The sequence below is a fragment of the Saccoglossus kowalevskii genome, chromosome 6 (assembly GCF_978046115.1).
Source record: "Saccoglossus kowalevskii chromosome 6, keSacKowa6.1, whole genome shotgun sequence".
Lineage (NCBI taxonomy): Eukaryota > Metazoa > Hemichordata > Enteropneusta > Harrimaniidae > Saccoglossus > Saccoglossus kowalevskii.
In genome coordinates, this window is record NC_140646.1 from 32,303,919 (window position 1) to 32,322,447 (window position 18,529).

The 18,529-nt window shown below is 34.4% G+C and overlaps 1 protein-coding gene across 2 annotated transcripts in view; it reads left to right on the forward strand.

The window, feature by feature from the left end:
- LOC102810021 (protein fantom-like) overlaps positions 1-11,581 on the forward strand; it is a 30,209-nt gene extending 18,628 nt beyond the window's left edge. The window contains exons 23-34 of one of the 2 annotated variants that reach the window (XM_085500386.1): positions 672-826; positions 3,415-3,540; positions 3,689-3,775; positions 4,096-4,398; positions 4,572-4,610; positions 5,524-5,646; positions 5,792-5,864; positions 7,315-7,481; positions 7,601-7,793; positions 8,460-8,544; positions 8,727-8,860; positions 9,157-11,581. In XM_085500386.1, coding sequence (XP_085356512.1) covers positions 672-826; positions 3,415-3,540; positions 3,689-3,775; positions 4,096-4,398; positions 4,572-4,610; positions 5,524-5,646; positions 5,792-5,864; positions 7,315-7,481; positions 7,601-7,793; positions 8,460-8,544; positions 8,727-8,860; positions 9,157-9,269 — 1,598 coding nt within the window. In that variant the 3' untranslated portion in view covers positions 9,270-11,581. The remainder of the gene's footprint in view (positions 1-671; positions 827-3,414; positions 3,541-3,688; positions 3,776-4,095; positions 4,399-4,571; positions 4,611-5,523; positions 5,647-5,791; positions 5,865-7,314; positions 7,482-7,600; positions 7,794-8,459; positions 8,545-8,726; positions 8,861-9,156) is intronic. The other variant, XM_078011960.2, reaches the window with a different exon arrangement.
- The last annotated feature ends 6,948 nt before the right edge of the window (positions 11,582-18,529 follow it).

Consider the following 18,529-nt stretch of genomic DNA (forward strand, 5'->3'; position numbering starts at 1 on the left):
CACTCATTCGTTCGATCATTCATTCAATCAATCAATCATTCACCGATTCATTCCTATACCTAATTATTCATTCACTGATTCATTCCTATATCTAATTATTCATTCACTGATTCATTCCTATACCTAATAATTCATTTACTGATTCATTCCTATACCCTAATTATTCATTCACTGATTCATTCCTATACCCTAATTATTCATTCACTGATTCATTCCTATACCCTAATTATTCATTCACTGATTCATTCCTAAACCTAATAATTCATTCACTGATTCATTCTTATACCTAATAATTCATTCACTGATTCATTCTTATACCTAATAATTCATTCACTGATTCATTCCTATATCTAATTATTCATTCACTGATTCATTCCTACATCTAATTATTCATTCACTGATTCATTCCTATACCTAATTATTCATTCACTGATTCATTCCTATACCTAATTATTCATTCACTGATTCATTTATTCACTTATCCACTCATTCATCAATTCATTCATTCATTTTCATTTTGTTGTTGTATAGTCTAATAATTTTCTCTCTTATTCACAGTCAATTAGGAAGCACTTTTGCCCTTGACTGAATAGCTTGCCATTTAACTATGTCAATAAAAATAACAATGTTGAGTAATAATTACATTTTAATATATGTGTTTTTTGTTACAGGTGTGCAACCCAGTTCCTATTGTATTTACAGATTTTTTGATTTCAAAGATCACGATACAGTCATCATTCCAAACTCTAATAAACCTGAATTTAACGATAGTAAATTATTCCCTGTGCCAATGAATGTGGACCTGGATAGATATCTTAGAACAGAGGTGAGTTATTAATAATAATGTTACTCCTCTCTATTGTATTGAGGCATGTCTATTATCCCTTGGCTTGTTGTCGGTAGGGATTATAGTAATGTTGTTACCAGTATCAGTACGTTCATACAACAGTATATCTGTACAGAGACATGTCAGGAGCACCATTGTATATAAAAATATTCACAGTTTTATATTGAAGACATTATACACTAGATCTGATAAACATATTTAATAACCATATATGGTCACATGACCTCATTAAAAAATGCATAAATAGTTGCATTAGCATATTTTAGTGCTGGGGAATAATTATAGCAGTATATTAATAATTAGTACTTCCTATGTAGACTCGTATACCTGTATGCTATTTAATATTTACATACCGAACACAATCACTTTGCAAAGTCACACTAAGTTGTCATGGTATCTGCCATCTGATGTCTTTCTTCTTTAAACATTGACAGAAAAATTCCTCTCTTCTACCTACTTTGTCATATGTAGTAGAACAGTACCATAATTTACTGAAAATAGAAATTTAATCCTCTGTGGCCATATCAGTGTGCATCTTGATTTGCATAATTATTAAAAGAAAACTAAAATTGTAATGGTTGACATAAAACAGCCACACTGTATATTGGGGAGACTGTCATTGTATTGTATTACAGCCGTTCTGAGAATTATTCGGACAGTCAGTTAGCAATATATGTTGGAACTTTGCAAAACACTTGGGTCTTTTCCAATCTAGACTTGATGGCGCCGTTGTATTGGCACACCCACAATTGGAATCAATCCATTATCTTGCAAGATGCGAGTAAAACGCTGTTTTCAAAACGACACGCGTTGGTTACCATATATTAACAGGGTATATGTTGTATATGCATTCAAAGTGTTATTTTAAATTGTTATAACCATCTGAGTCCACCTGACATAGCGTAATTTACAAAACAACTCCCGAGTGTTGAGTAACCCCAGGTATTAATGAACTCGTCGTTGGCGGGAAGGCTCAAAGTAAAGTTTCTTAGCGGGGCGCGCTGCAGTTTCGCGACAGTTTTGGGTCAAACTAAAAGTTGTTTTTACATTACTGGTGCTGTGAGTACGTCAGGGATACACAGACGGAAAACTCGATTATAATGGTTTGATGGATTTTGTCAAATCAAAAGTGCCTTCTTTGATCGAATCACTTTTTCAACTGCAGTTTGAAAATTACGGGGTATAACAACCGTTATTATGTCTAGTCCATTTTTGTAACAGGTACAGCTGACTAAAATGAGCGAGGGGTTGACATTTTTCAAAATTACTGAAAATAATTACAATATAATTATAAAAAATAAAGAATGGTTGCTGTGAACGCACGCTAGATAATACTTACAATTCACCAAGCCGACAACGCCTATAAAAAAGTAATCCCAAACCACGCGCCCGTCACTCAAGTGGCGCCGACAAGTCTAGATTTGGCAAAGACCAAAGTGTTTTGCAAAGTTGCAAGTCATTTTGCTAACTGACTGTCTGAATAATTCTCAGAACGGCTGTAAACTTCAGTGAAATACTAGAAATATGTACCATTCACCATATGTAACCCCCACGCAAATAAGACCCACCAGTTTTTAGTACACCCATGAAATACGTCTGTAATTTAAACAGCCAACTTCTGTCGCCTTTCACAAAATAAGCCCAAATAATGTTTCCTATATTAAACATTTTGATCAATATGTGTATCCATTTCGTCTGAAAATGTAGAAAATGGCATAAAAATATATAAATTGTATATCACCAACATTCTTGAGATAAAAATTTGGAGATTTTAAAATATTAAAGAGAATTGTAAGTGATCTGACAAGAAATTAAAGCTAAATTTTTCTGATGTACAGCAACTGTCAACCATTACAGAATTTGCTCTTACAAGCACATCCCCTATAGAAGCTCATATAAACCAAAAATTACTAATATGTTGTAATGTATGTTAGTGCATGAGTTACTATTAGGACAAATATGGTACATTTTGTTTTCCTAAATGTTGCCAATGGCAAATCAAATTATGGGAGTGACAACAAAATTCTGTGAATTTCCTTGAATCGCAAAAGTTTGTTTCACGCGATATAAGTGGTGTACATTGTAGGAGAATACCGGGCAGTAAGTGTAAAGGTAGTACAGTGATTGTATTGACTGACATATAGCAGAAGTCAATGTGATCCTGTACCGCCTGAAAGCATACTTTGCAGTACTTTCATAGTAACTTTTTTATTATCATCTACTATCATCTTTTTCTGCTTAAATTGTATTGATTTCATATTTCAGTGAGATGATACTAGCAAAAAGCATTCATGTCTGCATAACTATTTGCATTAAGTGATATGATTCCATTTCAGTTACTCAATAATATGTTGCTGTGTTTAAGTAAACAACGAAATGCATTAATATGTGACGTAAATATAACCACATTTTCAAATAAGGAAGACATTCAAATTCCTCCTAACACTATCAAACATGTCAACATGGTGTTTGACCAAATTGATAATAATTCATTATTATATTAACTGTTAACCCATAGTTGATTTGTTATTGTCAGTATCAAGTAAAAAACATGTTTATTTTTCCAGCATATCACAGTGTATGTATTTGATGACACTGATCCTGAGGAACAATCCTACCTAGGCTTGGCTAAAATTCCACTCATCAGCTTGGCTCATGGTAAAGGAATTAAGGGAACATTTGAACTCAAGACGGTAAGTTTATATCATGTTATCTTCCTTCAATACCACTTCACTTTTGCATGGATTATTGTCATTTAAAACGTTGCGATGATCATCTAATTGGTGTGAACGTATAGAAAGTTAAAATGTTGGGATTTAATTCCGTATTTTTTTGTGACAGGCTGATGGTAAAGGTAATGGTACCCTTGATGTACATATGAAATGGCAGTATACTTATGTCCCACCTAAACAAACATCAGTTGCTAAGGTAAGCACCTCTATACATGTTATCATTACTAGTGCATGTGATTTACCAGTTAAAATTTTTTTCTGACTTTCTAAATATTTCACCATATTCATTCATAAGAAGTGCATCTCCAATAGAAACACACTTGAACCCCACACTATTGTACTGTGCAGTCATTATCTGGGGGAGTAACCACCAAGTATGACAAGGACATCATCATTAAAATATGACTTACCTTGATCACAGACACCTCTGTCACTATTCTATCAGTATACGCTACTAATAAGGTAAATATGGTATTTATTTGCTAAATGTTCTTGTGTTTATATATTGTATCTCAGCAGGCTGTGACTAAATCCACACTGAAAGACTCACAACCTGTGCCATCTTCAGTAACAGCAGCAGCTCCTATTGAGACGCCCATCAAACAGTCTGCTGTTCCTATAGCAGCATCTACACCAACTAAGAGCTCTGTGCCTACAGCCAAACCACGAATTAGAACTAGTGAGCACCAACAAGCTAAAACTGAAACTTTTGAGAAAACAAAGACTAAAGCTGAAGCTTCTCAGAGAACAAAACCTAAAGCTGAGGTTACTGACCAATTAGGGACTAAAACAAGAAAAGAAATCACATTTGAGGATAAGGTAAGTATACTTTATGGCTAGATTAAAACTTAGGGATGATGACCACAATGTCATTATTATAATGATAATATTTAAGATACTGTAAGATACTGTACTAGTATTAGCTTTGATAAGTCAATAAGATGATTGTCTCCTGATTCTCTTGATAATTGTTATTTTATTTCTTGTAACAGACAAAGATGGAACCTGCACGAGACTTTAGCTTGCGCCAGGTGTGTATACACATAATAACCTATTCTTTGTATTGATCAGTTGCATGCTTCTTTCAAAGATCGAAAATCCTCACTTTTAGACGATGTCTGCGTCACAAATAATCACATCAGTTGGATTTATATTATTATTGTCTCTTTATAAAAAAAAAATAATAAACTTTCCATGTAAAGATTGTGTGATTTAGGACTTGTCCATCCATTTGCTTGCCCATTGGAGTCGTCTCTCAATTGTACCTGGAATCGTTTTCACAATGACACTCGGACTGGCTGCTACCATTTATTTTGAAATCAGATATTGAATGGATGTACCCATAGAACCTCAAGAGGCTTTAATTTATGTCATTTTGTTTGACTGATCTGATTAAATACACTAACCAATTGTGCATTTAAGCAAAAGTGTGGGGTGTATACATATAAAGTGAGATTAACTGAATCTGCATACAAGTACAGTGAAATCCTTTTAAACCAATGGGACTATGAACATTTTTTGATTTACTGTGGTGTTTGTTTTATAGAGGTGTTACACTGAAATACTGTAAAATACTTTATTTTAGCTGGAATTAATTTTCGCTGAAAAGACTTTTTTGGTGTTTTGTATGGAATTTATTTTCATTAATTTTTGATAAGTTGAAAAAGGTATATTCACTGGATTTTATTTTCACTGAATCATTCCTTCAGCAAAAATAAAGCATTTTCTGTGAATCAATTTGAATTAGTCAAAATTCATCCAACAAAAGTTCATAATTCAAAAAGTAGTTTAATTACCCCATGTTTTTTCTTCTGATTGTCAAATTAACAAGTGACAGGAAAGAAGTTGACAGTCCAAAATTGCATTCATTCATACTAAGTGTAAATAATTGTACATGCTATTTTGATCGAAGGGTTTTTATATTTACTATTTACTGATTTTCAGATTGAACCCGAGAGTACAATGCATGTTGCAACGCCAATCATGGAATCAGACAACTCAGTGACATCTGATGTAGTGCGAGAGACTGACAGTGACGATGACACGATGACAGAAAACAACAGCAAGGTATGTTTTTTCTAATGTATATAAGTATAGTTTAGGTTGCTGTAGTTCTGGTTGCAGTGATTTCAGAATTACAGTATTACGTGCTCTTTAGAAATAAAACCGCTGTTGTGATTATCCTATATCTTAACTGTGTTTGTGTTTACAGGTAGCCAATGGAGAGGGAGAAGGAATTGAAGACACTATGTTTGAAGAGAATTATTCTGATGACGACGATCAAGGTACAGTGACCAAAAATGATACTGTCCTTGTTAATAATTAATATTGCATAAAATATATACTGTTATAACACTATTACTGTTACTGACTAATATAAGGCTAAAAAAGCTTTGTTTCTGGTCCTGCATTAAGGTAGCGAGACTATTATTTGTGTTGAAAATTACGATTTTCACATTTATTTATTAATTGATGAAATGCACTATAAACTTTCATATGATAAAGTCAACATAACATAGAATGTCATGTAAGTTGATTAAAATGTAGATTTTCTGAAGGAAAGCAAGGCAGCCTCAGTAGTGTTTTCCAAAATCAACAATACAGGTTTAATCTGTGTGCCTATAAGTTTCAAAGATAAACTCAAGACAAAGCAATGTTAGGATGTGTTATCAGTAGCTATCTGACACACAATGAGTGTTTCCAAACATTTGAGTGGTTTGTCTCCGCCCCTGTTTGTTTCACAGATTATTCATTTGCATATGAATGTGTCAGACACAAGGTCACACAGCCACTGAAAAAAATCATTGATTTTGGTGTTTTCATATGCTGAATTTATCCAAATATAGCTATCCCATTCCTTTATTTTTTTGGTTTCCAATAGCCTTACACATTTGGATGTCCCTACACATGTTAAAACAGACCTTGATGGGAAAACAAATTGATTGTGCCGATAAACAAGCTTGAAAATCTTTGCTGTTACTTCATGGACGTTTTCTAGGAGTTTATGTTTTTCAAAATACAAGGTCTTTAACAAAAAATAACGTATACTTATTGTCGTCGGATTAACACCAAATTTTCACAGCTTTAAGGTGACAATGAGAGGAACTTGAATGTGTCCAGACAAACTATTTCATCGATTATTTACCAACGAGTTGTGGTTTGAGTTGGGGGCAATGCGACTAAAACAGTAATTGAAATTCAGCACACTATTTTTTAAAACGCGTTGCTTGAATAAAACTGACCAGACACATTCAATTTACCAGATTATTGAACAACTAAGAAAAGTGAAAAAAATACTTCTTACCGCCAGCATAAATGCGTAATTATTTTTTTTACAGAAAAAGTAATTTTTCACCTTTGATTGAGTAACGCGTCGTAGAATGCAGATACAGACATGCAAAATACACTTGTGAATAGCTTGAAGTCTGGCGATTCTAAAAATATATACTTTCCCGGGTCTATTTGTAGTCATTTAGTCACAATTAGAAGATGAAAACAAGTATGCAAATAATAGTCCCGCTACCTTAAGTGCTGTTTTTCTTTCTTTCTTTTTATTTCTTTTTTATTTTAACAATGTTTTGGGAGAAACAATAAAAAAAAAAAAAAGTCATGAACAACCTTTTTTGGACTTATGAAGCCTTGATCAGAAACAAACAACTTATTTGTTTTTGTTGATCAATCAATTTATGCTACTCATATTGTGTCTCACAATGTATGTTTTGTAATTAATTGTAGTAACTGATCCAAGTTTAGAGAAGGAAACTGATATACCAAATGGTATGGAGGATGGAGACGGGAATGACACTAGTGATGACATTAAAACTGATGACGAACTAGAGTCTCAGGATGACAGTAGTGTTGTCATGACACCAGCTATCAACAGACCAGCATCATCAACAGGAGTAAGTAATTTATCTTGATTGTCAAACTCTTTTTGTCAAAAAACTTTTTTTTTATTTTCTATTCATTCATATTTAATAGACTTCACTGGTTTGATTATCATCATGTATTTGTTTTTCAGAATGACAATGTTGTGACAGTGGCTGTGTTTTCTCTGATGCTTGATGAGGAGAGTGATGTCATGCAGGATGACAAGATACAGAGACTATATGTGGAATACAGATTTTTAGGTGTTGATCCAGCCGAGTTAGAAACACCATTTTCTCTCCCAAAGCCCAAACCAAATCAGCGCATTTCCTATAACTTCAAGAAAAGTAAGAATAGTTTTGTACTTCAAGTTTGATTCTCTTGTCATCTGGCCCTTCATTCATTCATTCATTCATTTAGATGCTTACCTATCATCTACAATTTATATTGGTTTCATGATCATTTAAAGACAATAATGCAGCAACTCTGCTATTCGTCTATTGATTGAAATGACCATTCAAACGAGTACTACTCAGCAGACACTCATTAAATCTTTCCACATTTTGCAGAAATTGCATCTGTAATGTATGTGAACATAACAGTCATAGTGATTTTTGTTATATTCACACATTTTAGAGATTTTACTATCTAAATATAAAAATGAACACAATTTTTTTGGTGACAATGCAAAAATATTAATTTAAAAGAAAAAAGTCTAAAATTGTTGTGACTTTGTCTCGTATATTATTCACTCATTTGAATCTTCTCTAAAAGATTTATTTACATAAATGACCACATGCATCTAACATTACATAGATTTGTAATTAGTGTGAATTATGAGCTTTCATGTAATATATAATTCAATATGGCTTGAAACAATTCTTATATAAAAATAAATAGTGTGAATTTTACTTCCTAAAAACCTGTACTACATTTTTAATTTGTATTTTAGAATTTTCCTTTTGCATACATTTTTTGCATGATGTGTATTCATTTATATGCTTGTTTCATAGATTTCCACGTTGATATTGATAATAATAAGCTGCGGAGAGACTATTTAGCCAGCATGCTTCTACCAGAAGATGTATCTGAAGGAAAGTAAGTAAACCATGATGTACTGTCTATGTTGTGGGAGTGTTATTCATCTTCAAAACGTTTGAACATTTCATGTCATATCACATTGCCAAATCCAATTCTTTATAAGCTTTAAAATGAGCTCCTGTCGAATATCAGGAAAATGGAATCAAATTATGTAACTGTACATGATTTTTGTTTCACAGGATTCGGTTTACCATAGTTAATGAGCCGCCAGAAGATCATCAGAGTTTAGACTGTGAGGATATTGGATATGCATATGTTGATGTTTGTCAGATACTGCAAAAAGGAAGGGATGTCATCGAACAGGATTTAGATAGTAAGTTTGTGATCTATTAAAGTAGAACTGTGATCATCACCTAAACTAATGACTATATAGAATAGAATAATTATCTGCCTTTGAATGCTGAAAAATAGAGATTGTATGTGTGCGTGTGAATGAAATTTCTCGTTTCTGAAGGAACATGCACATTTAGCATAAGAAGAGTGATAATGCCGCTAAATGCATTAGTCCAGTATATATAGGTTTATTATATCAGTTTGGCTATTCTCAGTAGTAATCACTTTTCAGTTGTGGGCTGAATTTGTAATATATCTTATTTTATTTGTCTTCAGTTTATGATGCCATGGATGAGGAGGAGACAATCATTGGAACACTAAATGTGACAGTGGAATGCTTAGCTGCTTTGCAAGCTGTAAAAAAGGAACTCCCGCCATCAGCTTCTTAATATTCCAGTATTGGACTGTATGTTTCTACATTATAATGCCCATGTATTGCCCATCAGATGGTTGCATTGACAAGTGTTTTTAATTTAGTTTTAGGTTAGCAACTTAGCGTCTGGGTTTTTGAGGTATGGACCGTATCAATATCAGGTTGATATTCATATACTCTTTTAATTTTAGGAATTATTATTTTCATAAATTACTTCTAGTTGAAAGAGAAAGAAAACACTCAAACTAGGACTCAGAGAGCATTATTATTTGATATATTTTATGGTGTGAAATAGTGCACATTGCAGGACTAAAAAAAAAGGATTTGCCAGTATCTCAGAACAAGAACAAATCTCTGTGAATTATGCATGTTTAAACACCATTGAAAATTGTTAGCAAGTGAAAGTCTGACACATACTCAAATGGGAAGCCAAAATAATTTTTTTTATGCATTTACCACAATTCCAAATATTAAATATGTCACATAATAGACAATAAAGCCTGGTAAATGCTCTCAGAATCAAGTTAAATGCACCTTAGCATGACTAGTAACTGTGAAAATCAGTTCCTGATGGGGGCTGTATTACAATCACATGCTGCCCATATGAATACAAGTACAGATAATCATTATTCTAGAGTGAAACCGTTAAAATGTACATATACTAATGTGTGTGTGTTTGTATGTTGTATTTTCATGTAAAATGAAGTCATTTTTATTGAATACACCATATAAAGGAAGCCCATGTATAGGGACTCCACAATAAGTTTTTACATATAATTTTTACCTAAATTATCCAGCTTATAGTTTGGTATGATGTTAATTCTATGTTGTTGAATTTAAGTTGATTCAACTCAATTCAAATGCAACACTACGTAGTTTCATAATTTAATTTAATTAAATTGAATATAATGTAAATTAACTTAATAGTTGATGGCTTCACTTTTCATGGTAGTTTACGTGTGTGTGTCTGTGTGAAACTCTGTACTCGTTTATTTGTCAGGTATCAGTAATTCAGTACTTTACTAGTATTTACATAAAGTATCAGCTTCCATCCAAAATAGTATCTACTGTATATAATAATTTTACCATATGTCATAGTGCAAAGGTTTGAGATATTGAGATATATGGTAACATGGTAAAACAGCATGAACCTAGCAAAACATGCTCTTTTTTTTATTTTATCCCTTACTTATTATCTGAACTGGATACAATGACCTATATTTTTATCCAGATTTCTTCGTCCTTTAATGTCAACAAATTTAAAAAAATAAAATAACAATATTTTTGCTATTGAGCGATGGGACTCTGATACTTTCTTCCCAACACATAATAGCGTCTTTTTGAGTGACCTGTAATAATTATTATATAATATATACCTGGTTGGTGTGTGTAAATTGATTTTGATATATTGTCAGCTTTATTTGCACAGGTGGAACATCGGTAAAGCAATGTTGATTAAGAGCAAAGTTTAATTTTATTCAGGTTGTTAATGCAACTATGATGTGTGCTGTCTAATTTTGTTGTTTTATTTTGATTAAGGATTTTCATCCTAGAACCACTCATTGTCAAATAGCTCTTGGGATACACCGATACATCCAGTACTGAAGGTTGATGTGTGCTGACACTGTAGGTTATTAGGTGTACAAAATATAGATGATTGTAGATCTAAAGTACCTCCTCAGTTGATCTACATGTGTTCTGTACATCTAAGTGTTCAGTAAGAGTTCTAGTATCTACGGTGATTCTAATACAGGCTATACTGTTACTCCATACATACATACATGCACTTTTTTTATATTTGGTAATTTCATTGTTATGCAAACGATGTGCTTTGTTTTTATTTTATGTTCTATTCTAATCATGTCAATACTACTATTTATTAAACTGATTACTTTTGTGATTATATTTGCATAATGTGAAGCTAATGTTCGCATATTTGATTTTCTAAGGACCATGAAAGTGTTTCCCATTGCTGTGGTTAGAATATTATAAGAAATTGCTTGAGAGTGCTTACTGTAAATACCGGAGACAGTAATGTCTAATAAAAAACTTTTGGACTGTAATTTTTTTTTTCAAATAAGTATGAAGATAACTTGTATATTAGTATTTTTGAGCACTCTTGTATTAAAATGCGTCCATATTTTTTCTATTTCCAGAAGTATTGAACATTATGCGTATGTTATATATTTTGCGATACATTTCTGAATTAAGAAAGTTACACTTTTTACACATAATGACTGATTTTGTTTGAAGGGACATGTAAAATATTTTGATTTGTGTAAATAATTATAATTGGTATTTTAATTAAACTCAATCTGTCCAATTAAATATCGGCTTGATTTGATCAACATTATTGTTTTTATAAGTTTAGTTTTTGAGTGATTGGAGTTTTACATGTATCACTTACTGATTCAAGTGGGAGACCTCTAATCAAGATCCGGTTTTCATTATTCTCCAACAAATTACATAACCGTAGTCTGCCTTGGTAAAATGGAAGCGGCCATCTTTGATTTTGCCCAACGCAGTGTTCCTTTATTTGAACTATTGCGTTACTGACCTGCAGGAAATTCAATGGATTATTTTTAAATAGCTACAGGTAAATGAAAATCGTTTTTTTTAAATTTAATAGTGCTATTGGAGAATATGTTAACATTTCCACCATATCGAAAGACAGGCAAACATTGAGCCATTGCTGTGAACTAGTTACGTCTAGCCAACTATTGATATAGTTATTACACAGTCCTCCTATAAGAGGGAATGTAGTAATTATTACATTTGACTGGCTGGAGCAAATCTTAGGAAGGTGCAAATGTGTATTCAAGAGTATGTTGGTAGTAGAAGAAGGTTTAACTGCAGTCTCCTTGATTTAACCATGTACAGACTGTAAATTCATTCTTGGAATATGGGCACAGCTCAAAGTCAAGCTCAAATATGGTTTTTATATCAATGTGATTATAATAAGATATATTTTTCGATCGTGTACCACTTTCATAATAAAAACAAAATTGACTGCAAAAGCCGAAACTATATTTTAGTTTAATGAGATTTGGTTATATGTTCTTTTTATTTTTATTTGAAATTGGATAATACATATTATAAGCTATGCTGAATCAGGAATAACCATGAAACCCCCTAGCTCTTGTTGCCGCTGCCTGATGTTTTTCCCAGTGCATGAAAAGTGCAATTCGTCATTTGAGAAAACCCCTACTGCTGCCTTTCATTTCGTGTTGATTATTGACCTCTATAGTCATGCCCATCACATGAAGCCTAAACCTAAGCAATGAAGCTGGTTCTGATTAAATACCACTCAATAAAAATGCTCCATATCAAGTTCGTAAACATACAAACGTCCTTCCTTTACAAAGAGGTGTGCTGTTGAGGCGAGTCATCGAATGTATAATCAGTCATTTAAAGCTCTAGGTATGGTCACAGCCACCAACATTTTCTTCGTATATGCACTGCCGTCGTGGTTGCACCTGTTGACAAATGCTGGTAATTATATATCTCTTTTTTTCAGGGTGCACCTTCTTAACCATTCCACACAAATCAATTATTTTTGTGTATAAAAACCCTCCAAAACTGTACAATAGTTTTAATAGCTCTGTTCAAAACACTTCACAAAAAACTTGACATCACATGTAAAGATGTCTATGTGCAGGATCAAAGTCGGACAAGTTAAAACAATGTTCCTAATGATCATGTATATTTAATTGTTTATTTATTTAAATAATTTCTTGTATATCCGTTCTCTTTTGTATATACTTATCTTTTCAGACTTTCTGGATTTCCATTGCCCACATCTATTGATAACGCGTACTGAACAATCCCTATCGTTGACCAATATTTTAATCCTTAATTGATTGGCCAAAATAAAGATCGTAATAAATGTTTATTGATCAATTTAATATTCGTGGCATATGCCTTTCAATATCACCAACGATATTCGAGTCGTTTGTGACGAGTTTAAAAATTAAAACGATATCAATGATATGTTAATATGTGCAGCAAATTTAGCAAATATGATTTAGAACATCTTGTTTTTTTTTCACCAGTCCACTAAATGTAATTATGTTGGTGGTACTCTGTAATACCACAGGGAGTTGTGTCATGAATTTGTTTTTGCGTATCTGTTAATCGACTTAATTAGCTGATTACGAGCGAATTGCTGTGTTATGTCTGTCATCGTTTGGGCCTATTTGAAGTTTTGGACGGAACTTGGCACAGTGATTTGGAACTAATTACGAGATAACCGTCGCTATTCTGACTATTAATTCTGACAGTTAGTATTCGTAGTTATTAATGTAGTGAACGATTAATCAAAAGATATGTGTGATTGGCTTTATGATTGAAGGTTACGCCCTAGAGTCTTTTTACTGCTTTGTAATTGGTTAGTGTTTTGAAAATGAATAAAGAGAGTTTTGAGTTGATCTTGGCGAGTACTCCGATAGACACAGTCTGAGAGTCCATTTCTGGAGAGTCTTGGACAGAGTCTTGAGTTAGCCTTGCGATAGATAGTCTTGGGGATTTTTCCCCAGGGCGCCGTGTCTTATAGAGTGCTCGAAAGACCGACTAAGACGAGAGTTGAAACGTATTTCGTTGTGTGCGGCTTATTTGACTGTAAAGTATAAGTGACTTTCCCGATCCCGTACCTCAAGGGGACACGATAGAGAGACGAGACGAGATTCCCCCCTGGCAAGTGTGGAGAACCCCGAGGAGAAGAATTTACCCCTGATAGTTGAACAAACTAATGTATTTTAATAAATTATTAAATAATAAAATGTTATATAACTTTTCTTTCACCCCCTCCCCTTCCTGGTATCGATTTCAAGTAATCACTGATCTTTGTTTATACCACTCTTTCCTTTATCACAATCTTTGTTACTCGCTAATGTTATATGCAAATTTTAACGCACGATGTAGACACACCTAGGGTTATATAACATTTTATTATTTAATAATTTAATAAAATACACAAGTTTGTCCAACTCCCTGTGGTAATACTTGGTCTTCAACCACCAACTTGACTTCACTTCGTTTATCAAGAGTACATCATTTGAAGACTTGTCCAAAGTCAGTGCAAAGAATTGCATATATTGATTGAAATAATGCCATATCAACTCAAATTTGTCTTGTATAATACATTTTCATGTTTGTCGTAGCTAAGACCAGCTACTTGACAGACGAAAATAGCCCCGCTGTCCAACAAAACATTATGGTAGCCACATCAACCAAGGACAAATGGGTATCTCAATTGCAGAAAGACCAATCATATACGCCTTGTCCAATTCAGATTGAAGCAAATTGGCTGCCGGATCTCTCCTTGCGGAATGGTTGTTTCTACATTAAAAACTAATTGATGGGGAATTCTCGATCCCTGTTAAAAAAAACATGGCATAGTCCTAAGCATAACTGTGTAACAAAGTCTCTGTCTGGGTGCGTAATCGTAAGTCATGTTTATCCGTATTGACAAATGTCCAAAGTCTTAGGCAGTCATTGTACAGGTAGGACACAGGTGTTGAGGGACTGTGGCTAGGTGTTTGTTATCAGGTGGAGACGTATGACATTTGTTAGCCAGATTATATTTGCAATTGTAACATATATGTAGCAAAGAACTGAAATTTCTTGTACAACATCTGTTTATGTTAGAATTGTTACAAATCTCCCTGCCACATTGATATATGCAAGGTCGACTCCTAACATCTGTAATCCCACGACCAAGTTACAAGTTTATTTAAGCGATGAGCAACGTGACCCTGGATTCTGATCTCATTACCAAGTAAATCATTGATTAGCTTGCTGGCCAACAACTTGTCTGATTGATTAAGCAAAGCCGCAAGATTTACATATTTTCTTTCAATTATGTTCTTTCTCAAAGATGATGAGACTGATGTAAGAGGCGCTAAATCCTGTTGAAAAATCAAACGTTCAGAGGCCGTGACGATATTTCTGAGAGGGCATTTCCTAGACAAATTCACCGTGACGTTTCCATGCCAGGGATCCCAGGGCAAATTAGCTGCAGGTGGACATATCCCCATGCTAGTCGATTGTCTTTCTACACTGTACTCAGAAATGTGGGTGTCATTTGTAGACAGAGAGGGAGCATTCCGTCTCATATTCATGTTGTATGTCTGAATCAGCACCTTTCTGGACGACTTGGGTTGCATAGTTATGCCCACACGGGGCCGGGGCCCACACCTTCTAATTTCTGTCCTGAAACTGCACTACTTCACTAATTCTGACACTTGTTTATTGCTTTTTCTGCCAATGTTAGTCCCCCCCCCCCGGTGCCGCCGCCACTGTAGTATTGTTCTCCATGTCGTGGAATAGGGAATACATAATACATAAATTATGATAAATTCCAGGAGTATCTAACAAGTTATCAGGAATACATTCTTCAGTGACGTAATATTATCCTCGTTAGATCTGACGAAAACGTCTGCTACGGAGTTACGTGTGGTTCGGAGCAATATATACCGGGGAAAAGAACATCAACTGTTTGGACAAAGTTTACTAAACGTATTAATATTTGGCGTTAGTTTGATGGTGTGATGCGAGAAATTATTCAGCTTTTGTCGACTTTCATTTGTGATACCATTTGGCGTCGCACGTTTGTGTCACACAAGTCTATGGGAGGAATCATAGCTCTTCCAGGGGCGGATCTAGGATTCTGGGATAGGGGGCCGATAAGTTGGACTAAGGCCAAGTTCGCGAGCGCCGATGACGCGAAGCCCTGTGTGGATAAAATCTTAATATCTAAAAATAAATGTAATGACACCAAATGTATCAGAAATGACTAACACGAGGAGTTATGAAACCACAGCTAGACAAACTGGTGCTAACAAGATCATCATTAGCATTATGGTTCTCTTTTAGTTGTTTTTTTGCATTATCTGTTGATATCTTTAGAGCATTTTTGTTTAAACCCATTTTTATCATTCTCCTGAGGAAATATGCCAGATCGATTAATTTTTTAGTTCACTCGTTGTGATCTCCCGGGCTTGAACACCGTATAAGAGTCGACTGCGTACAAATGCTTCAAGGATACTTGTTCGGGAGGATATCTGTTTTTGTTGCTATCAGTTAATACGTGCTTAAGCGATCCGTGGTACATCGTGGCCATTTCAGGATGTAAACTCGTTCTTACAATAAATTAAATACAACATTAGTATATTAGGCCCATTTTGTATGATATTTCCATTGTGTGCATGCGACACAAAACTCAATACATTGCCAAATATTTTGATTTCAATTATTTCCATGGGATACCAAATTTAGTATTTTTTGGCAAATTTGTAATTCATTGTCTGTATCAGTGTGTTTAAATTTCCGCGAATTAACATTATGGCAATTTACGTCTGTCAAATAACGGCCAAATAAATACGTGGAATCATTAATTACTAAGGACCTAGCGTAGAATTGGAAATTACTCCAAATAAACAAATGTTCAATTCGGGAACAGGATAATAGTATATTTGGTTATTGATGAAATAGTAGGGCGCCACCAGACGGTCTGGCTTAGCAAGTGCGTCGTGCTTCTTTCATGAAGTTGACGCTGATTGTGCACAAAGGAAGCCGCTCATTCCGCCATTGAATGGCGGCACATCGTGTATGTGGTGTTTACAAAGGACGTGGAGATGATCCGTGGTACATCGTGACCAATAATAAAATGATTGGTTGTCCAACTACTGGCGTGTCTTTTATTTCTGAGCTAAATGTGCAACCAAAGTCCCGCCATTTATTTTTCATGGTTGTTCGACCATAGTCGTCTGCACCAGTATTGCTAGTTCTAAGTTTGGTTTACTATGTTGGTCGTTCGACACCATATTCTCTTTCGGTACCGACGCCAAACTCGGCGTCCTGGGAAGGAAATCTACTCACCACGTCACTCCACCTCGAAACCTTTCGTTCCCGGAAACGTACTTTCCAATACGAGACTGATTTTTTTATAAGTTCGGCCATTTGAAATCATATTCTGGACAAGATTTTTATCAATTAAATGGTTGGCTTCCATTGCTGCTCCAAATCATTCGGAAAATGGCAGCGCAAAAACCGCGCAAATTCATTTCACCGCCACTTTACAGCGGTTTTCACACAGACATCAGTTAATTCCGTTACCCAATGGCTGAAGCAATTTCACATCGACCAGACACGCCCCAAAACAGATGACGACATTTGACAGGATCGGCCAATGCGCATGCGTATAACACAGCTGGTACTAATATCTTATTTTGCACTCGTACAATGCAAAATACATATTTGATTAGGCTGGTTGGCCATCAAATACCATCCTATGGCACCCAATTCATATATCACCAATACCATAGTACAGAGTTATGTTAACAGCGAGTCACAAATGAAACTAATATACTAAATTTTTATTTAATTAATTGTACAAATGAGATTACATTGTGAAATGGTTACGATGTACCACGGATCTTAAGCTCGTTCCATTTTTGAAAAGCAAACGAAATGCAACAGTCTGAGGAACTGTGTTCGTCAGTGTTTACAATAATGTGTCCCAGATACTTGAACTTGCACAAATTTAACAGCTACCCGGCCAATTAAAATAAGTGATGGTTTAGCTCTAAGTTCCTCATCTACATTGAAAGCTATGGTTCCCGTTTTGTTGATTTATATTTTAAGCCTGCATCTTGTGAATGTTACATCATACCTTTTGAATATTTCCGAAAGTTTGTCGATATCGTTACATGAAAGAGCTATATCATGAGCATTTAATATCATTCAGAGGCGTTGATCACCAGTAAGACCACGAACACTGAGCTGAACGATGTCCAGGAATCAAGAGTAATGTAGTCCAGAATTTAGTTTTTTCAGTATCTCATGTTCAATACATCGCAAAAAATCCAGGTAATTAGTAAAAATGATAGATGATTCAATGTTGCCTTGCCCACAACCAGAAAAGAGTCGTTTTGAAACTTTGATTGCTGCTGATCTTCCTGTATAAAGTTGTTTCAGAATGTTGACCAAAATAGGGGACGCTGTTTGTATTTCTAGAATTTGTAATAACTTATCACGTGTATGCTGCTTTTAGATCAATAGAGTATAGAAAGAACGACTTTGGTGATGAAATTATTGCATTTTTCAAAATGAAAATTGCTTCTGTTTTTGATGGATTAGTTCTGAATCCAAACTAAGGGATTGATATAAGATGGCGAAACACAACTATGATGTTATGTAAATAAGGAAGTCACGTGAGTATCGATGGGACCTAAGAATACGATTAAATTGGTGTGTCTGAAATACGACCTTGGAATG